The sequence below is a fragment of the Rhopilema esculentum genome, chromosome 10 (assembly GCF_057945365.1).
Source record: "Rhopilema esculentum isolate cy_ngs chromosome 10, ASM5794536v1, whole genome shotgun sequence".
Lineage (NCBI taxonomy): Eukaryota > Metazoa > Cnidaria > Scyphozoa > Rhizostomeae > Rhizostomatidae > Rhopilema > Rhopilema esculentum.
In genome coordinates, this window is record NC_142824.1 from 4894533 (window position 1) to 4917068 (window position 22536).

The 22536-nt window shown below is 35.7% G+C and overlaps 2 protein-coding genes across 3 annotated transcripts in view; both read left to right on the forward strand.

Annotated features, from left to right (window-relative positions):
- On the forward strand, positions 1 to 10174 carry LOC135687125 (uncharacterized). The gene is made up of 2 exons (XM_065203607.2): positions 1 to 695; positions 7918 to 10174. The coding sequence occupies exons 1-2, from the start codon at positions 362 to 364 to the stop codon at positions 9018 to 9020; spliced, it is 1437 nt and encodes a 478-aa protein (XP_065059679.1). The 5' UTR covers positions 1 to 361; the 3' UTR covers positions 9021 to 10174.
- A 4861-nt stretch (positions 10175 to 15035) lies between these two features.
- The window catches only part of LOC135687035 (translation initiation factor IF-2, mitochondrial), a 45055-nt gene continuing 37554 nt past the window's right edge, over positions 15036 to 22536 (forward strand). Inside the window, exons 1-4 of one of the 2 annotated variants that reach the window (XM_089110653.1) lie at positions 15036 to 15223; positions 18135 to 18224; positions 18851 to 18913; positions 20808 to 20889. In XM_089110653.1, coding sequence (XP_088966779.1) covers positions 15176 to 15223; positions 18135 to 18224; positions 18851 to 18913; positions 20808 to 20889 — 283 coding nt within the window. In that variant the 5' untranslated portion in view covers positions 15036 to 15175. The remainder of the gene's footprint in view (positions 15224 to 18134; positions 18225 to 18850; positions 18914 to 20807; positions 20890 to 22536) is intronic. The other variant, XM_065203473.2, reaches the window with a different exon arrangement.

A 22536-nucleotide genomic window follows, 5' to 3' on the forward strand; every position in this document is an offset into this window, starting at 1 on the left:
ATGACTGCCCGATAGAGGCTGGTGGCACTAATATGTTTATTGTTAAGGAATACATAACAATAAGCCGACTATTTTGCATACAAATAGACAATAGTCTATCTCGAGCCGGCTATAGAAGTCTTCTGACACAGTTATCATACAAATGAATCGTGAGCAGCTGTTACTGAAGACACATAAAGCTAAACAACAGAATAGATTTTTCTGGCTTTCGAAACAGCTCAGAATTTTGATATTCATTAAAAGAGGGCGTCGCAACCGTCGTTGGCTTCCAGTAGTGTTGGCGGCCGTAACTGGTCAAACAGTGTATGGTTTCCCGCTCGTTTCACTGTCTGGAACCTAAGGTTTCTCCAAATAGCGAATAATGGACACCCAGTCATGTGTAAGGCCTCAGCAGCAACAAGACGCATTCTCGGACCAGCCAAAAGCTCCTCGCTGTGCGAGATGTAGAAACCACGGAATCATTTCGCAGCTTAAGGGCCACAAGAGATATTGTCCCTGGCGGGATTGCTCCTGTACCAAATGCATACTGATTCTTGAGAGGCAGCGTCTCATGGCAGCTCAAGTTGCACTTCGAAGGGACGAGGAAGAGATCCCAAAAGAAAACGGTTTAATTAGGAATTCAGAGTCTTCACCTTCGAACTTAACAAGTATTGATGTTCTCAATCAAGATACCGTCTCGTCGTCTACTGAAAGAGGTAAGGTTCTTTTCGCCTAATTTCGTTTACACCCACTTAAATTTACTTGCACTAAATATGTAACATGATAACAAGAATTTTCAACTAATAGTCGATCACTTCTATTATAAGCTTTGATTTCAATACAGTGCTATCAAAGAATTGAAAGCTTGTATATTATTTTTCTGGGAATTTCAAGCTATTCATTCGATTCAGGGTTTTTTCAAGGAAAATTTTAGACTGCACATCACATCGAGGGGCCCAATTTATTGATTAGTTTTTTATTGTGCTGAAACAATCACAATTTCTCGACGAAATTAATTTTTATACAAAGAAACATCGCTGGCTATAAGGGGTTTCTCTATGGTATAGATAAAAAGGGTTACAAAGTTTCATCCATTATTATACGCGTTTTTCCCTCAATGGAAAAGCAAACCACTTTGGGTTTGACAAATATCTGTTGTTTCTAGCAGCTTATAAACCTGTATCAGCTGAGCCTACTGATGAAATTGTTCTCCTTTGACGGCCCTTTTGCATTCAATTTTCACCCGGCCCTTCATTTTGTAATGATATCAGTACCAAGTAATTAGATTCTAAAAATCTGAAAAGTGATAAAGCTCAAAGCCAGTTGACTCTCATTTAATAGTCAAAATGGCTGACCATTTCAAACTGAACTACGAATGTTAGGTCACAGTTTAAACTCAAAAGTAGCAAAAAGAGTATATTTGATAAATATCATACAAGGAAGCATTTACAGAAAAGAGAAGTGTATCTTTTAGATGATAGCTAAAGAGGAGATTTTGAATAACAGATATAGACTTTTACTTATTCGCAATATACATTTAATAACACTTATTTGTTTGCTATTTTTTGTTTAATGATTTCCCTGTTTGCATGCTTTTGTGCCAAAATATTCTTGATTTGACAGTTTTTTCCTAATAGTTGCACATATTCTTTAAAAAATTGTGCATTTATGTAGACTAAGAAGCCAGGATTAATTGAAAGGCGTAAATATGGTTTCCATTTGCAGATATCGTATTGGCTATTCAATTCAATTCCCAATGATGCCAGTCAGTAAAATGGTCGTTATATCTCTCATTGATCTTATGACCGGTCCTTCTTAAGGGCACAGCTTGCAAAAATATAAATGACGCCATATCGTTTCTTTGTTCATAGGATTGCAGCTATTTTCCAGTACGTCCCTTCAGTAAGGAAAATTATTCAATGAAAATAATCCTATTCATTTCAATCGCTGGTTTTAAACAAGAATGCATTATTAAACTAGTCATTTTCGCGGAATCTCTGTCCATCGATAGCTTCTTGCAGCATTTGGCTCACTGCACCCAGTGGACTCCTCAGTTTTACTTGGTGCCACTTCAGAAGACTTTCCCCAATTAATCTCCCGATATCAGTTGATTTATATCCCTTTCTTCCCACTTACCCACAGGCCATAACATACGCCTTAAGATAATGAAAACGTAATAGTTAGTTGTGGTGCCTTTCATCGCTAAATGGCCTTATTTAGCCAAGGAAACGCACCATCATACAATAGGCCTTTCATCTTATCCTTTGTGGGAGGCCTAGGAAGCTAATTTTGCTCTTAATCACAAAATTACAACTAGAAGTATTAGTTAAGAAATAAGGCTCTACTTAAGTTTCAAAAAGGTCGAGGAGAAGATTATCTCTCAAGAAGACTTTCTTGTTTGCAAAATTTGAAAGAGCGCCTAAACAAAATGGTTTAAAATTAAGCACAAAAGTTTTCGCTTCAATCACAGCAAAGAACTAAAATTAGATTCCATGATTTATTGTTCCCTGTATGAATCTTTTGCCAATCTTACGTAGATTTCGGATTATGGTCTACCATAGACTGTCTAGCCAAAAGACTACTGTATAAATGTTATGTTTTAAACACCAAAGGGCAGTGTATGGGTAAACTGTTATATGCTGTTTAATACTTTGGGACCGGCAGCCAACATTTCTTTTGAGCGATTTTGCGAGTGGAACCATAGTGAAATGTTTTTGCGCGTGTGACCTCCAAAGTTAAAACAAATCTGATCTATAACTGAATCTCTTTGCTTAAAAATTAGTAAATAGTAACTTATATTGTGGCAGCTCTTGACATTCGTAAATAAGATTTTTAGCTGTTTGTAAATGTTTGGCTCCGATAGTCAAACCAAATAGGAATAATTGTCGCAAGAATAATAAGATATTCCTAACACCGCGCCAGTCGCTTTGGTTGATAAAGCGGACTTACATTACATTAATATAATGGTCTGACCCAACCCTTTCTTATGATCTAAAAACCTTTCAAGTTTTGCTGCGGATTTTACTTGTTTACTTTCTATCACCTTCTTCAAAAATTCGGTGTCATGCGTAAGTTTCTTAAGAGAGGCGTTCAGAAAGAACTTTAAATCTGCTTAGGTTATAGTTCTTGATAGAGCGCTTCTCTTTGCCAAGCCACCACCATGGGAAACTAGCAGATATCTTAAGGCTTGTAACAGAGAAAACGAATGGAAAATACCAACAAAAGAACAGATGCATTTTTTGTTTTTAGTCCTTATTTTAAACAATTTAGTATTTTGAATTACAATATGCTGCCTTAAAACAGTTCCCAACCTTCAAAATTCATCATTTCATGCAAAACAGGTGGAGAAACCACAATTTAATGACGTTTTTTCGTCTCCATTCTTATCTCTCCTTTGGTCGCTCTGTTCTTCAAAATGAGGCTGTGGATATATAATAAGGATCGTGTTGATTATTTTTAACATAAGATACAAATTCACCAATGCAAGATGGGATTTTAAATAGATCATGAATACTATGATGTACTTCGCCAAATTACATACTCTATAATGCACATGTGTTCTTGTGTATTCCATTATGTACTCGTATTCCATCGCGTGTCTATGACCTAGAATTTATTCATAAATTATTTAATAGTGGAGTCGATTCATACCGTACAAAATAACTCACTGTATGCAAAATATAAGTCAAACCTTACTGTTAACGGTAGATTAAGAAACTATTATTCAAAAATTAATTGTTATTCACTCAACTTCTGAAATTTTGGCTTAGCCAGGAATGGATTTTTCCAAAATATTAAACCAATAGTGTATTTCTGCATAATTTAGCGGGTGTAAATTTTTGTTGATATATGAATGTGATACACTGTGCAGCCTCTTGATTGTTAGTAACATGGGATAAAATTCAACTCAAGCATATAAATTTTAAACCAGTTTCTGGATATATATGCATTTTTCATGAAAACCGTCGATAGGGAACTGAGTCCCTAGAAACCATAACGGTGATCACCCTCAACCTCATGAAACTGCCAAAAAATTCATCTTTTCAGGAAAGGGTGTTTCTTCTAAACAATAAGCCACCTATTTCCTGTTCAAGTATCATAGATAGTAGAACAAGAACTCTTTGCAAATGTTAAGGGGCTCTCTTTCTTGTAACCTATATAAAGTTTTCTGTTTCATAACATTACAAATTTGCCCTTAGAATTTAAGACATTAAAATAATTTAGCTATTCAGTAATCATGAAAAATCAAGAAACTGAGTCCTAGTCACTTTTACTGTTCTATTATTTGCATTGATAAAAAGCATCAATATAACTTTCGAATGTTCTTGCAAACAGTTGCCTTTTTGCAGCTAGCTTAGGATTCCGAGAATCAATTCACATAAATTAACAGAGTAACAAAATATTTTCGTGAAAGTGGTTATCAGCAAATACTCTAATGTAGATAAAAAAATTTAATGTTTAAGTAAGGACTTGCTAGAAATAAAGAATAAGAGGAAAAGATTAATAATGACGGTCTATGGACTTTGATTTGATTTGGTTTGGTCGTATTGAGTATTCTCTTCCCGTTCATGCCACTATTCAAATTACCTGGTATATAACGCCATATAGGGTATTTGAGTCGTGCCGCATGACTCAATGTTAAGCGAAGCGTGACAGCACGTTCAACCTCTTCGACCTTTCCCATGATCTTCATGTACTCAATTAAGAATTGACCATTTTATTCTTTGTTTGGGTTGTTTTTTGTTATTGCTTCAAGGTCGGACTGCAAGGAAAATTCAATTGAAGCCCTGTTCGTGCGCCATTGCCGCTTTCGTGCAATGCTCATTGCGTGTGCACAGCTCGGCGTCAGTGCGTGTATACACAGCTCGTGTAAAACCATTGCACGAAAAGCAAACAGTTCATTCATGAAATTTGTACAACTAGTCACGAAAGTTATACTCTTATTGTACGCGGGCATCACAAAAGCATATGATTCGAGGATGCGCCATCAACAATGCTCTGAGCGTAATCCAATTTCCTTCTTTGGATCGCATGTTAATTAGGCCTAGAAAAGACAACGGTTATTGAGGTCGACATTTGGATTTTGCCAATCAAATAACTCAAGAGCTTGGTCATAAAATAGGCAAACGCAACCATCTTTATTGTTTTCCGTCAATCAACAAACCACTTATATTTCTGCGACGCCACAGAGTTAATTCTAATTGAGGGTAGACATGACAAAACTCTGAAGGAGCGACCTGGACACAGATTAGAAATTCAAGGGATATAGCTGATAAAATCAGCCATAATGAATATTTTGTGAATACCTTGCCCCTATCAAGACTTTCTAGATTTGTTTTGCAAAGCTAACATATCAGATCAATTTGGTAACCGTTAACTATGCTCTAACTAGTAATTTTTAGCATATGACGGCCGTCAGATAATCTCAGCATTTATAAAACGATAAAATATTCATAAAACTTAAAATACTCAAAATTAACTTTCATAATACTTATAAAACCACCATATATGAGGAACCTGCACTGTATATGTAGAAGACCAAAACATTTATAAAAAAGCATATTTTTAAAGAGAAAATGCTCAAGGTACTTTTTATTTTAAATATTTTTATCACTGCAAAAAAACGATTGTTAGGAAGCTTGTTCAATTTATTTTCATTCAGGTTCACATTAAATGATGTGGCTCAATATCAAGCTTTGGGAGTTGCGGGTGAAAACTATATCATATCAGAACAGATCAATGGAGTAGACATGCTACTTCTTGATTGACATTATACTTTTACCCTTCTTCGCTAGCCACATTTCATAGCAAAATTCCCAATTTATTGTTTTCTTGCGTCTGTGCTATTGTTAGGAAACCTAAGTCCAAAGTACATATATGAACAATAAAATTCCAAAAATATGGAGCGTAATGAATTAGGCCTTTAGTTCTGAACCATTCTGTTTCAAACACAAAATTTTGATTCACGTTTTTCTTATAAGAAAATATTTTATAAGAAAGTTGTGCTCGGTTCTTCAAAAAGTTAAGAACGGTCAGGGCTGGATCTTTGAAACCTAAGAAAGTTTAAAAATTTAGATATTCAAAGTTTCCAAGGAGATTGTGATGTAGAGTGAAATATTTCAACAATACAGTAATGTGCTGAACATAAAATTTATAAGGTGCGAAGAAGTGTCTGTATAGAAATTGTCTCCCTTCAGGAAGTTTCACTAAATAGAAAATCAACCACATAAATATGATATATTTTTGGTCATTGCAATATTCAGTGAGACCATTGAGTTTTCTTTGTTATTGAAGGGGCACGTTTTTGGCTCTGTGATATACTTTTAGAAGAAATATCTCGCAAAAGACCAGCAACGTTGTTAAAATAGTTTCGTAGACGAGAGAGTGTTTTCGTAGACGTAGAAAAGGATGATGTCACTGCGCATGCTTAGTAACGTAAAACTTTCCAATGTCACGTTAAGAAAGTATTAAGAAATTTTTGGTGCTGAAATTAGGAAATAGCTAAGAAAGTCTGTGGGCTGGGCTGAAAAAACTTTCTTACAATAAAAATGTGTAGCTCTGATCATAAGGCATCGAGCAGTCTTCAACAGATTTTTTAGCACACACAACCATAACATTTATATGATGTGGATTGTAAATCTTCTATAATGTCAAACAAAATTTATTTTTCCTAAAAGCTATTCTTTTGATAATCAAAGGTTCATTATTCCAACCATCTAAATATGCCAGAAGATTCATATCCTCGACATATCACACCAAAACTGGTAGAATGCTTGGTAAAAAACATTCAGCAATGTTAATAATGATACTGAAATATTTGATAATGCAAAATCTTACTTGTTGTGATCTTTTTTCGAATCTGTTTGAAACTCAAAGAAAAAATAATTTCTTTGTTGGAAAATTTACATATGCTGTGGATTATGACATCAGCCAAGTGTCAAAAAAGCAAAGTTGTTGGTAGATGAGTCGAAATTCCAATTTTTTAGGGCAAATATTCTATCCACTTGTCAGAACCAATGAGAAAGAGCTTTTTTTTATTTACATTTCATGGCTCTGAATCATTACATTTAATCAAAACTATTATATACCAAAGTTGCATCATATAAACCAGAGTTTTCTTCTTACCCTTCTTTTGACTCTCATTTCTCTAGATTTAATTCGCCTTTTTATACGAGACTGGCCTTTTTCCGTAAAATTCACGAATGTTCCTATACAACATAATATACTATGCAACGTGAAAACAATAACATAAACTTCAACTGTGCATTTGTGATCTGTGATTTTGTGATAATGATGCAAAATTTGAAAAGTAAACAGATCTTGAGACAACTGCTGGTTCGTCTCCCCAAGAAAAACTGCATATAATATAGCATAGAGAATACAAGTATAAATGTTTGTTAATGTAAAAAACCTTCAAAATATTTGTTACTCTGATCTGATAACCTAAGAACTTCTGGTTCACTGGCAGCACAGATATTCAATAATTTAACGCTGACAAATGACAATAGAATCTAACGCAGCAATCTCAGATAAAATGTGATCAGCTATGGTATATTATATGACGCAAAAACACAAAGAGATATCAATGTCGCGAACATTCGAGATTTGCGTTGTATTTATTTATTAATTCTTTTAGAAACACATTGCCAAGGAAGCAATGCATCAGAATTTACAAACCAAAGCGGTAATACTTCATTTGCTGGCTAGAATAGTAGGAACATTTTGGGCACAGACAAAATGGAAAATAACAAGCTCTAGGCTTCTAAAGTTTGAAAGAATTATCCAATGAATAAGGACGTTTTATTAACGATGAATTATCTTACAATTTACAAGAAGTCAACATAAAAAAGAAAATAAGGGGGTTGATTGTTAAGTTTTTTTATGTAATTCTTTGAAGTTTTGTTGGTAAATAATCAATAACTAGTCATTTTTATTTAGACCATGGCCTAGCTTCACCGTCGACCTCTGAAGAAGATGAGACAAGACAAGAAGTAATCCCAGACCATCATGACGACATATCAGACCAACCGAAATCTCATGATCCTTTTCAAGATGAGGCAGAACTGATAACACCAGCTAAAAAATACAAGCATGAAACAGAAGTGAACGAGGATACAAGACACAGCTCTCCTCAGTCTTCGGAAATGTCTCCTGCTTCGGAGGATAGAGGCTCGGTGAGCTCACCACAACAGCTTCTACATTATGCAAATGGGCCCCCATCAAATCACGTCGTTCAAAGTCATGTGCCTGGAAGTGCTAGTATGCAAAGAGGCCTGATTTTCCATTACCCAGCATGCACTTCAACACCAGCCTGCATGAGAATGCATCACAGTGCAGGGTTAAATACTCTTCGGCTAAACCACCATCTTCCTCACAACGGAGCCTTCTTCCACCAGCCAGGTCCAAGCTTGCCACCAGTGCAGCACCCTCCTGGAATTCCAGTCCCGCATCCTCCCAGCCACCCACCTACGGCGTTACCACCGGTCAAGTCAATAGAGCTACTACAGCGACTCTTTCCTGAACAAAACCGGCATGTATTGGAGCTAATTTTACAGGCTTGCGATGGAGATATAGTACAAACTATAGAATGTATATTGCCAACCCATGAGAGAGTAGGTCGACGGACATCAGGTAAAATACCTTGCTCCTGTCAAGATGCCAACTGTACCTTCAACCGACCAGCCAATGCAGAAAGGGCAGGATCAGCATTCTCGCCTATCGGATCACGCCCTGTTATTCCGTGTAAACAGAACAGTAACTCGGTACCCAGCACTACAAAAGTAGGAGAACCGAGTCATGATGCGACACGGCAAATGAAGATACCAGGAATGAACGCACTGCAAGATTCTGAAACGATACCTCCTGTCTATATTGTGAATACATCACCAAGTGACAGCCCAGATAGCAGAGTTTCCTCTGAGGAGCCAGCAGATGTTGCTAGTGAAAGACTCCCAGAACCAAAGAATAAAGTATGTTCAAGCTGTGGGCGAAGGTCTTCCAATTCAGACAATTTCTGCAGTGCTTGTGGGAAAAAATTATAAAACTCACTTCAACGTAGAGGGGTTTGCCTTTGTCTTTACGAGGAAAGTGGACTGTTAATTGCCAACAGACGAATGGCCCGAGAATTGTTTTCGATGAATTGAATGCAGTGGTGTATTCTAATCTGGGTTTCAAAGGGCTATTACAGCTTATACAACTATTTTCGATAGTATTAATGCTACATTCAAAAGTATGCAAGCCTTAAAATTGCATGCAATATTAATTTTATTGATTTTTGAATTCTTAAAGCAGCTGGTTAAGGTCTATGAGACAACTTTCCAAGCTAAAATATGAGTTGAAGGCACAGAGAGCGAAGCAGGGACAAAAGAAGTTCGTTAATGACATAATTTAAAAAGCAAAATTGAAAACGAGCTAAGATTACATATATTAGTTAGAAGAAGAAGGGAACCTGTATTTAAAGAGCAAGTTTAACTTGAACACTCTTATAAAGAAATCTTACTCATAAAATTGACTGAGAGATAAAACTGATTTTTGAAAATGAGAGTTTTCAAAGGTCATTTTGTGGTTTTTTGGGTAGAATTATTTATTCAAAGGTTTCTTACTGAATTTTCCTTTGATTTTATCATGCATAAATTATTCAATTAAGGACAGAAAGTTTAACGATTCCAATTTGAAAGGAAAACTAGTTATTTTGAGTTCTTGGTAAAATACTTTATTTCGCATGAAAATTTTTCTCTTAGAAATTGACAAATTTGTGTCAACTTTTGAGGACTTTTGCAATAAGAATGCAGGTATGTTAATCCTAAGGACAAAGATAGTTTCAAATTGTGCAACTCATTCGTCATACAAAATGATTTCTCTTTAATTATTGAAGGTATGGCAATGACAATGGTTGGTGTATAGAAGTGAGACCTTAATCGTTTGGCATTTAAGGTCATATTCTGTGTCATTATTTCTTGTAAATTTCGAACTTCTTTGACGACTATCACAGCTTAACATAGATAGTAATAGACAAGTAGACGAATATATGGAACATTTTAAGACTTAAGAGACAATTTAAAAACTTATGTTATTACAAAGTAGAGAGTAATGTGTTTAGAATAGTCAAATTGTGAAAATTTATCCAATGCCTGTTATTAAAGGTGCAACGCATGAAACACAAGAAAGTGCCTGAATCATACATTCATTAAACGTATGATCGTTTTTTATTTATCTTGATGACTATAACTTCCTTTCTTCTTGCGAATGCTGCGAGCAAGTGCTGAATTCATGATTCTTTGAAACTGACTAATTTTGCCTGTTGGGCTAGACTTTTGCTTTACAAAACATATTGGATTTTATTTCTACTTTTTATATTTTCATTCAAGATGCCAGACTGCTAAATAGTATTTAACTGAAAAAAATTGTTGCTAAGATGAGATGATACTCACCACAAAAGAGGTTAATGAATGCTTATATACAGTCATTTTCAATGATTTGGCTACTTTTTAAATACCATTAGAGCAAAATCTAAATGCCATTAGAGCAAATTCAAAAGCAAAATCTTAAAATTCACCATTTGCAACGAGAAGCCATCGTTTTCTACGTTCATATGCGGCCAGTGTTAGCAATGTTGTCTGAGTCCCAAACCCATGAATGTTTTCTTATGAAAAAATCGTACATCAGTGGCACAAAGAAAAGTAAAGTAAAGTACAAGGGTAAGAAAGAACTATGAATTACAACTGACAAGCTATGCAGAAAGTGATGTTCTTCAAGGATCAATTTTGTAAATGATAAAATGCACAAGGAGTGATATAATGAAAATACACATTGTCATAAAACATCAAAACGAACACTTTTTACTCGTTATTAGCCATTGATATTTGAACTGTTGTTTGCATTGATTTGTTTGGTTTGTTCCCTTCAAATTATGCTCTAATATTGGGTTGGGCAACCTACAGTTCGCGGGCAAGAATCCAGCCCGAGGTGTGAATTTTCGTGGCCCGCGAGATGATAAAACCATGTCACAATTTTTTTGGCACGGACGATTTTTCGAGGGATCTGAAATATTGAATGGAGCAAATCGATTTCAAAATGAGATTATCTTCGTCAAACCGGAGAAGGAAAAACATTTGGTTGGCGCACTCATGGCAGTTCAGCACCTAGTGTTAGAACACGACAGGGATCACGTCTGTCCCTATTTTGTCATGTCACAGTTCCTAGTGAGCCGGGGCCCATAATGGATAAATTGATGTTTACCTAAATCAAATTGAATGGCTTGAGCTAATGGAAAATGTTAAACGTTGATTGGTGAATATTTCAGTATTTCCTTCCTAGGATGATTACTCCAAACCATGAATTACATCCATTTAATTTTGGTTGTTTTTTCAGTTTTTCCTTTTGCCCTTATGATTGTAATAGTCTTATCTTGTAAACCCAGTCTAGCCATTTGCAAACTAACTATATGGTAGAGAAGTTGTTTATGACTCTCTAACGTGAAATGGAAATGAAATGAAATCTTTTCAGTATTTTTATCATCACTATTATTCGTTTTTCTTATTACCTTTGGCCCACCAGAAAGGTTGTCCACCCAAAGTAAAAATATGCTAAAGCATGTTTCAAAACTGAAATTTTGAATTCATTAATCCATTAATGTACGAATTTGTGTCATCTCCACTGCTTTTTCTGGTTCGGTAGAACAAGTTAGTTATCACAGATTCAGATTTGATTTATTTGGTTTTATTTGGCTTTTTTTGGATTTATTTTCTAATTAAAAGAATCTAGTTTGGTATTGGTAAATCAGATGATGGCAATGTGATTTTAAGTTTTTTTCCATGAAAAATTTAATCTAGATATTTACGTCATCTTTCTATTTAGGAAATGAACGTCACTGCTATCTTAACTGGTGTTATTTTCAATGAGTGCACCGCAGCACCAGCCAGTTTTGTTGCCTCTGGAGATTTTAAGGACCCACCCTTTGATCATATTATTGATAAGGGCAAACAAGTAAGTAAAGATACAAGTTCTTCTTTAATTATAAAGGATTAGAAAATTGTATGATTCCCAAGCCCAAATCTTCCTAACGTAATTCCTCTTGGCTGGCTCCAAAAATGGGTAAGTGTGCTTTCGATGGCAAACTTCAATAAATTCGATTCATTATTGTTAAAAAGGCTGTTACATAAAGCCTGGCTACAATGATATAGATATGATTTTCTGGCTTCATTGTGTCTTACCCTAGCTCTAACCCAAAGTATGCTTTCACAAACTGGAAAGCGCCCTAAACTTCAAGGTCCATGGCAAATTTTCCATCGCCACCACCTTTCGATAACCGTTGTTGTGAGCTTGTTTTTGGTGTTTTTAAAAGCAGATAGAGAAGAAATATTTTAGATAATCGGCTCAAAATTCACCCTTTTGCTCATTTCGTATAGGACCTAAACAATTCAAGGGCGACTCGGTGAGCTGCAAAGGGGCAGGTGAACTGAATTTTGAAGAAAGTGGGTACTTGCCCAGTGCGCCCCCAGTTCCTTCGCCTTTGCTCTAACTCAAGACATCATTGATGCCTTGACTTATATATCTAACATCATGAAAGTTAAAGAGAACTTATCAATGAGAATATTTTAATTGGTCAATTCGCTTTGCAAATCGATCTTCAGTTTTTATCAAAAAGGAAAATATTGACTTTTCTCTTGCATGTAGGTATCAAGAGATGCTTGAAACCTAGATTTCATTTGCATTCAAAATATTTATATGGATTGATTTTGCTCGGAAACCTTGCTCTTCCATAGTGATCAAGATTGCACTGGTTACTTACTGTCCTAGGTATCCAAGTACTTGTAGTCCGTTTACGTAAAGCAAAAGTAAAGAAATTGGTACACTTAGTTTTCTTTCTTTCCAATTTCTTTAACAGTACTTGTCTTATCAGTCCACACAATTACAATTACAGTACTTAAATACAAAGGCAAAGCCTTGTTATACAATATCACAGGCACCGCGGAGCAGGGCTAAAGCCCCCCCTCCCCACCTTTTGCAAAAAATGTCAAATATTGAGTATCAAACTACCAGAAAAGCCTCTTTTATACGGTTTTAGCCCCCCCCCCCCAATTTTTAGACCCTCCACTTTTCTCAACGCTCCGCGGTGCCTGTACCATATAATCTACATGACATTAACTAAATTAATTCAAAGCGTCTTTAGATGCTATGAAAGAGGAAGCTTTATTAACTCCCAAGTCCAACCAGTTCCGAATTCAGGTAACACGGTATGAGTAAGCTCGATGATTTTTACGCGTTCATATCCTAATAAGATGTACTTGTCAATCAGTTGCAATGTTTTTCGAGTTTTTTATACTGCATTTTTTGGAGAATTTCGAGAGGTAATCTAGAGAACAGTCAGTTATAGATTTGAGAAAAGGCATGTTGTTTCGGTTCTTTCTCAAGAAACTTGCAGACATATCATAAGTACAGTTTCTAACAATTTTTGCTGCTCGATTTATGATTTTTAACCTTGCACCTGTAAACTAAGCCCCTCAATATGCAACCCATACTGAGCAACAGTGGCAGATACTTGGTTGAACAATACCAGGATATCTTTGAAATTGATTGTCTGGTATATTTTTTAATTTTATGCTCTCCGCAAAAAGAGGAAATTTTTGGTGTCTGCTGGTGTCATCAGTCTGAATTTCTCCAGACAAAGCGAGAGGTGATTCTCTAGACAAAAAGAAGAGGCCTAAAACAGAATCCGTGCGGAGCGCTATAGTGTATTTCTTCCATTCGTGACGAAACATGATTGACCTTTCAAAACTGCTGTCTGCCCCAGATTCAGCATAAAATGGCCTTAGTTTATTACAATTAACTCACTTTTTATAGGTCTAATTGAGTAAAAGCCAAACATAAGATAGAGCATAGGATATGTCAAATGATAACTCGTTCGGTAGTAGTACTTCTAATCTACATGCATTTCTACCGAAGTGGCATTTAAAGCATGCGTTGGTGAATATTAAAAAGAACGTACGTAGCTGGTCTTCTTGTAGTGCCATACAGGTACTATTTTTTAACAAAGTGCCAACCACATTAGGACTTGGGGCCTCTATGCAGCAAAGCAGCAAATCCAGCAAGGCCGATATATTGCAACAAAGGTTACTTTTTGCGTCACTTACTTATAAATTGTTGAAGCCAAATGGTATCACTAGAATAATAATACGAGCCCCTTTTTAAAAAAAATTGGTTTTCGAATATTGAGTCTAAAGGACAATGGTACTCGCCATCAATTCCGTTCAAGTAGAAGACTATCCGAGTACAGCAATTTTGATACCCTGCGTGCCAAAGTCTTCATCATTTAGTCTCAGAAATATAGTTTAAAAACTAGTTACAGAAATATTTTTGAGTGAGAATTTTACTTTATCCCCGGATTCATTAGGCTCTGGTACCCGGAGTACAATATTGACAATCTCACTCGAAAGCCTTAGTCTCGCTTTGTAGTCTCGCTTTAGAGTGTTGGAAAAACTTCTGCATTGAAAATTTTAAGCTTTGAATCGCCAGAAAAAAATTTAATACACACATAAAAAGGATAAGAAAAAGATCGGTCCCTTTTGTTGGGATTGTTGGGAGAATTGTTGTATGTGTGGTCTCCTCAGGTTGATCGTTGATACAATTTTATTTATAAAATTGTTGAGGAAATTTCTAGCAATATGCTGCTTTGGACTTTTAGGGAAAATATGAAAAGGATGCTAGGAAAAAGTAAAAAATAATTACTACTGACATTGATCATATAGAGGAAAGTTGAATATATAAAGATATGAATTATAAAAGCTACTTTTAAAGGGAGATTCTAAAATAGCAACTCTATCGTAAGATGAAGTTGGTTATAAAGAATGAGTAAGATTCTTGGAAAGTATCAAATCAAAGAACAGAAGAGTAGTAGCTGCTTCATAATTTTTTCATGATTTTGAGAAAATTTTTTGAAAGGCCTCGAGTTTTCGCCCATTAACTTCATAAAGTAACAATCAAAAGACGAGAATGAACAAATAATCGTTGCCTAGGTGTGTGGTCACAAGAATCGATTGTGCGGAGGCGATTGCCTCCAACTGGGTTATCCTGGAAAATAAGAAATAAGTTTCCTTGGCCTAAAAGTTTCACGTGTGTGTCGAGTGGAAAAATCATGTCTTACAAATCTTTGAAGACCACAATGTCGCTTAAAACATAAACTAAACTGGGGAAAGTTATGGCACATTCATTATTTCGTGCTGCCATCCGCGGTTTTTCACAGAAGGTGAGGTGTTGAATTTGAATTTGCAAGCATATTGAAATTAAAACATCATACTTTTTTCAGCTTGGCTCAAGGAATCATAAGAATACTCAAACTCGAATATATGTAATGAAGAAGGGTGATGTGAAAGAGAAAATTGGGTTAAAATTCATTTCCCTTAGCATCAGAATTGAGAGACCCGTTAAAAATTGTGAACTTTGGAAACAAAGTGAGATGAGTAATTGCCACTGTAGCACTTAGATCAGAACATAAGCACATTTTTTTAACAAATTGTCTTCAAGGTCTTAAATGAAGGCTGGCTTTGTCCTGTGGATGAGCCAAGCAGGAAAGTGTGGGGGATCACCAAAGATGGTAAAATAGAATGAAATTTGCTGCACTTGGCCAGGATAATTTTGCAATTTCACTAAGTGGACTTTATGTCACAGGTCAATTTTGGTCAAAATAGCTTGTCCAGAACTGCAATGGCCATGTTAGTTTTTCTTAGTAAGCAGACAAATTCAACATATGAAGCTGAGTTTCTTGATGCTCAATGCATTTCAAGTATATTTGGATAAATTGTGTAGTGCACTCCCACCTGAAATAATTCCGACAAATTTTCCATACCACACTTTGGTTAAAGTGGTTTTAGTGCAGATGAGAGCCTAGGTAAATTTGATGTTTTTGTGAACCAATGCTGCACCATTTGGCAACATGAACAAAAATGAGAACTATAGGTTTTCGTGGGAAAATATAGTAGGCATCCTAACAACTGCATGCCTGAAAACATCCAGGGGTTTGGTGGGGCGTGTGACATTTTTTTGCAAAAATTTATGGTAATTATGACAGAAACGCAGAAATTGCCAACATGACAACAATCCAATAATTTTGATGAAATTTACTTCGCTGAATTTGAAGCATAACTACTTACATTTGAAGAAAAAACAGGTAATTTCTGAAGTTTTTAGCAACTTTCTACACACGTATGAACTTATTCAATATATCAGCAAAAAATGGCACTACAAGTACAGAAAAATGTTGGCCATGTCATAAGCTGTTTTTATCAGCTTCAATAATGAATCCATAGTAGAGTCAATAAGGGCTTGGTGTTCATCTGGTTGTAATTGCATCACAGCAAATTCATGTATCTCACTGGCCAGATGTGCATAATTCATAGAGTTTATGCATAAAAGATAGCAATGGGCCATTATTCATTAAATAGAATGTTATCAAAATCTAGATTTGGAGCAAAGCCAAGTCTTAAGAGGGGGGTTTAGGGGGTAGCAAAATCCACAAATCCGTTACTTTTTCTTGCATAATCAGCAAATCTGCACTTTAACCTACAATTTGTTATGTTGAGAGTTCATTATATATGGGGTTTGTTATACCAAGAGAATTTGTACGAAGTAAGGCAGAATCCAAGGAACCAGACATTTTTCATCACTATTGAAAATTGTTATAAACTTGTATCTGGGTTTCATAATATCAGGATTTCTCATAGACTAGTCCTATGATTATTTTAAAACTTTGTATTTAATCCGCAATCCTGACAAGGTATTAAGCTTTTTTGAAGTGGCATGAAGTAAAAGTAGCAAGGAAGGATAAACATTTAAAGCCATCTCAAAAACCAACTAAACCAATCATTAAGAATTTTGCTCCCAAAATAAAAGAAGGCTGATGAAAGCCTGAAATATGACTTTTGATGCTCAATCCAAATGAAATAAGAGATGAAAATCGCAACTAGATAACTATCTACAATGTTAACACCTCAAGTCAGAGACATCTTGGGTATTGTGTTGAGTCTCAGGGTCTCAGGGGGTTGGGGTTGTATTGCTTGTAAATTTGTTCAACAATGATTTTGCATTAATTTGAAGATGTTACAAGCATCTTTTCAGCTATTTTTCAATGCTTAGAGACTTAAAACAAATAATCATCTCTTGAATCATGAGTTTTACTTACACTTTGGCTCATGGCTTTGTTTAACTGTAATTATCAATGATCAGTATCTGTAAATAACAATAAAAGACACAGTCAAATTGTAAAAATCTAAAGAAATGAACTGGAAGATTCCAGTGCATGATGAGCCTCTTTAGCAATGGTGTTTCAGCCAGCTTGCCAATTACTCCATCATAACTGATGGTGCCATTTCAGTTTAACCTCTCTTGGTCCATTATTGATGGCTGTCTGTTTTTTACATACTTTGAAAAGGTAACCTCTGAAATGGTGTGCTCACTTTTGGTAGAGCCAACTGGGAAGGTTGCAATTATCCTGAAAAAGTATAGGGACAGTTATCAAAAAACTTTTCCTGTTTACACATTTCATGGCGATCTCATTCTAATGCTGACTTGTTCCTTAGAACTTTCAAATTTCAAAATTCCTGAAAAACTTCCAAAAAATTTCTGAATGGTCAATGATTGTGGGCACATTCTCCCTGCCTCTTGCCCCCAGCCATGATGTCTCTGCCCCCATCCATGATGTCTCTGCCCCCAGCCATGATGTCTCTGCCCCTAGCCATGATGTCTCTGCTCCCAGCCATGATGTCTCTGCCACCAGCCTCTCAGCCCTTCTTGTAATTTGTTGATAATATCATTGATTTGCTCAACAATATTGCTGAAAAAAAGCTCCCATCATAGCAGGGGGTAACACCAAAGGAGAACTGGGGCTACATCCTTCTTGCTTGCACATCCTAGCCCTCTGTCAGTGGAAGTCAGTTATTTGTTGTAAAAAAAATTGGCAAACTTTGAGAATTTTACCTAAATTTTTGGCTCTTGGTTTTTGGTTTAAATAATGGCTTCTTGCTCGTTTCAAAGATCTTTCTATATTTTTAAAGTTTTGTACAATTTAAGGTTCACCTTTATATGATTTTGCTCTAAATTTGTTTCTGTACACAATTCAAATTTGCCATGTTTGTAGAATCACAACATTATTTCCAATTTAGGTGAATCAGAGTTGTGCTCTAAACTTATCAAATGAGAAATCGGCAGCATGTATACTTTCAAGGCAGAAATTGTTTAGATCAAGTGTCAAGGTAACTGCTTTTTTCTGCAAATAAATTTAATTTCTGGTGTAGCTAATTTGACCTTAAGATTTTAGCTAATCTATAATGGAATCCCATGTATCAAGTTATTCAAGCAATTTCTTGGTATGAAGTAGCTTGAATTTTTATGTCAACAATTCAGTATGAAGCTAATCAATATGAACTTTCTGTTCTCATCAATTAAGGCGCCTAGGTACTTTATAATAATTTTAGTAGCCTTTCCAAAATATGGGAAAGTGAAATTGTATATAACATGTGTCATAAATTTTAAATTGAAAATCCATGTATGAATTATTATACTAACCAGTTGGTATTTAACTTGTATAATTTTTGAAATAAAATCTTGCAAAAAAAATATGCGTACAATGGAAAATGTCAAAAGCTCTATTTGCATTTGCTTGTTGAACTGAGGTGATTGATTCAATCCCTTAGGAAACTTTACACTCATTTTGTATCATTAGCATTTTTGTGACTTATTTTGTAAGATATTATTACTTGCATTTTGGTAGCAGAAACATGATAATCACATCTTTTAAATTGCTCTTGGTGTCATTAATTTTTTCCCTAAAGATTCATCTGTTGCTGTCTGACTTTTTAAATTCATATTATTTTGATAGAATTGCAGATGTTTGGCAACTTTCAGCAAAAAAGAGCTGAGAGAGGAAGAAAAGACAAGTGATGTAATTATTGATGCTTCTATCTGATTAATTGTCAAACAGAAATCTATTTTATCTTCATGTTTATGGAATCAATTTCCTGCATCCGGCTTGGTGTTAAATGGTTCATTGATTCTACTGTAGAATAGAAAACATTACATATATGAAATATTTTATGCTTCTTTGCAGGTTTTGCATTTTGTTTATCCACCAACTCATGCTGCAATTTTTTATTATAGCATGACAATATAAAGCATCAAACAGAGTTAAGAAATTTTGGCAAAAACATCCAGCCATCACAGCTATTTCAATCACCTTGACAGTATCATTAGCAACAGTTAACCTACAAGACATGAATACGTAGTTGACTGCATAGGCTCTCGAACGGGTTTGGCAGCTTTGAGAATTTTTGAGAGACTTTTCTTAAAATACAGAAACTTTGGTAGTCAATGTTACTTAATCCACCAGGCGCCAACGGAATTTTGCTCTTCTTCTTTACTATTATTTAGCTGAATCAGAATTATCAATATTTTAAGGTGACCAAGTGAGATTAAATTTGTAGCCGTCTCTACTGAAAGGACCAGAATCATGGGTGCTACGGCATCTCGCTGTGAATACTACATTTTTCCAGCTCAATATTGCGTGGAAAAACCTTAAGGCAAAAAGCGATAATGCTAATGCTCGTTTAGATAGAACTGCGATTAGCTGCAATCCCAAGTGTTCATTTCGTAGAATAAAAACGATATTATCTTTGTAATAATTCATCTGTAAAATTTTATTCTCGTGTCAGGAGAGAGAGTTGCTCATAGGTATAAACACACGTCTTGCATTTTCTAAAATGTTTGACATTAAAGGCCAATTCCCATGAATTGTTACAATACAATATACAGTTAACTAATTAAAATGAATTAGACTTATACAGTTTGGTCATTTTCTTTTCAGAATCGAGAAAATTATCGGTACTAGCATTATGTTATAGTATTCTCAGACATGAATAAATATTAGAAGTCCGACTTAGATTTTCGTATTACTCCCATATTTCCGACCAATTCAATGAATTTCAAAGATAAGGGGGGGGGGGGTGACACCCCACACCCCGCGGTATTCACGTGCCTGGTTGCGACAGCTCCGATCTCGGAAGCTTCTAATGGTAGCAAAATTTTTTGCAATAATAATGTGAGTTTGATGAGTCAAATAGATGATAAACCTTTCCCAATCGGTGAGTTGAAAGCTTGTAAATGGAAGCAAGAAAAAGGGGTCGGTGGTGATCGCAAGCTGTCGTCAACCTCTTTACGTTCGCATTGCGGTTTAATGGAAGCAAGACTTACACTCTTTTTTTTATAAGAACCAGTAAATTTGAGTTCAGGCTGATTGTTCTTAATTTTTCCGAAAATCTGAGGCTGGATTGTTTATAATTTGTTCTTAAGTTTATAGGGTATAAGCAGTGCGATTTCTAGCTTTTCGTTCTGGGGATGTGCTCAGGCCTTTTTTGCCAACAAAGTGCGTAGAGACAAACTTAATTTGCCGCCATGTTTTAATATTCACCGAAAAAGCGCCCACACATGGCTGAAAATCCTCGTTTTGAGATAAAACGTTGTTCAAAATTTCATTTTACAGTAGCTCAGCCTCAGCTTGTTCTTAATTTGTTCTTAAATTTTGACCCATTTTGAGGCTCGTGTTCTTATAAAATTGTTGTTTTTAAAAAAAGAGTGTAAGTTATGTTTTTTGAATTTTCCTTTGCACTTTTATGCAACTTTTTCGTTTACAAGGAAGCTTTTCAACCCTCCAAAAATTCTGGCATCGAATCACAGAATAAGATAATTCATAAAGGTTTGTGTTATAGTAGTTGCAATACGAAAGAAATACCTGCCATTTTTGTCTTTTAAATGTCTCAATTCTGGTTGTCACTTACTTTTAGGATGCAAAATCTCCAAAAGAGGTAGTACTCGATGTTGATCTAACCATAAAGAAGCTGGCAAAAAAGATTGGCACTTCTACAGGTGATTTTGTTATGTTCCATTTTATTTTATCACCAGTTGTCTGACTTACCTGTAACCTGTAATGATGTCAGTTTCTTTACTGAATTATTGTAGCAAATAGACATTTCATTACCACGCCGTTTGGGATAGCAGCCAAAGCGAAAAATTTGTTCGACTTTATTACATCAATGAGTAACAAATGGTGCTTTAGTCAATGCGTAATTTGCTGATTTTTTACACATTCTAATACTCTTGGTGTAAATTGACAGTGACTCCACAAACTTGAATGAAACCAGTCTGTATATATAAAGTTAAACAAATACCTTTTACGTCGATGTTCAAAATTCCGACGTTTCGCGATCCATAATACTGTAATGCACCTCGGGTGTCTACACTTTTGAAACTTTTTGCAAGCCTTGACTTTTGTAACATATGCTTTTATGAATTGGAGGAAACTGAATTAGACTGAACAATTTCAAGACTCCAAAGAAGAACGGAAGTATCTTTAAAGATGACTTGCTAAAGCTGTAAGGCATTTTTCAGCCAGTTTCAGAAAAAAAAATACTTTTTCAAAGGTTGAAAAGAATCTGTTCCTGAAAATTCCCCAGCTTGTTTTAAAAGGTGCATTCGATTGGCAATATTTGATTAAAATCTAATTTAAAGTTATAACAATCAGCTTTTTCACAGTGACGACTCGTGTGGAAGAAGATAGGGCTCAAAGTAACTAAACGTAGATGCTAACAAGAGTAAGTTTCCGTGTGATGCTCGAGATGTGGGGGTGTAGTAGGATTGTTTATCACGTGACATCATGCTAACCTCGCTTTCGCTTATATATAACCTTTAGCTAATTAAGAATGATTAGTGAGTTTATATTCTCGCTACGTGTCGCACGATATTTCTATGACGAAGAGTTGTAGATGCCTGAGTAACAGGAGAATTAGTATGCTGCACATGATAAATCTCTTTACAGGCAAATTTATTACATTTCAAGCATTTGTGTAGGCGTTTGAATCTACAGTTATTGCCAGGTAATTGACATTTCGAATGAGAAAATTTGTTAAAGTTTCTACAGACTTGCGAAGGCAATGAGGAGCTTGAAAAATTCTTCATACCTGATCCAGGAGGTGTTTTGTTTGATTCTGTGAAGAGCGCATTAGGCAAAGGGTCCGTAGAAGGCAGAACAGATTCATGGCGTTTGGCGGCTTCGATGATAGCAGGAAGGGATTTGAAAGGCTCATCTCGGCTCAAGAGGTCCTTGGCAATGGGTGGGTGAAGCTTCATGGCAAAGGCGTGTATCAGATCTAGCTGCTGGCCATCTGAAGAGGTGTGAATTCCTGGGAGAAGTTTTTCCAAAGAGTGTTGAGTTTCGAGGAATCGGTGGGCAAAATTAGATACAGATTCTTGAGGTTGTTGGCGCATAGAGTAATAAATGGCCAAGAGTTGACGAAGCTGTTCCTCTTTCGGAATTCCACGTTGGCGGCATAAATTTTGAAGACATTGGTCGTAGAGGGTACGAAACTCATCAGGCGTAGTTTTTGAAGTGAATTTTGTGGCGTTGGAGGTTTCGAAGGCGCAGATTATGTCAAAGGCACGAGAGTCTTTCTGGCTTTGTTGTTTAAGGTAGGTGAGCCAGAGGCGTGGAGAAACCCCAGATGTAGCAAATATGAA

Coding starts and splice junctions, on each gene's coding strand:
- LOC135687125 (XM_065203607.2), top strand. CDS start 362: ATGGACACCCAGTCATGTGTAAGGCCTCAGCAGCAACAAGACGCATTC. Junction 696..7,917: donor CTCGTCGTCTACTGAAAGAG/GTAAGGTTCTTT, acceptor ATTTTTATTTAG/ACCATGGCCTAGCTTCACCG.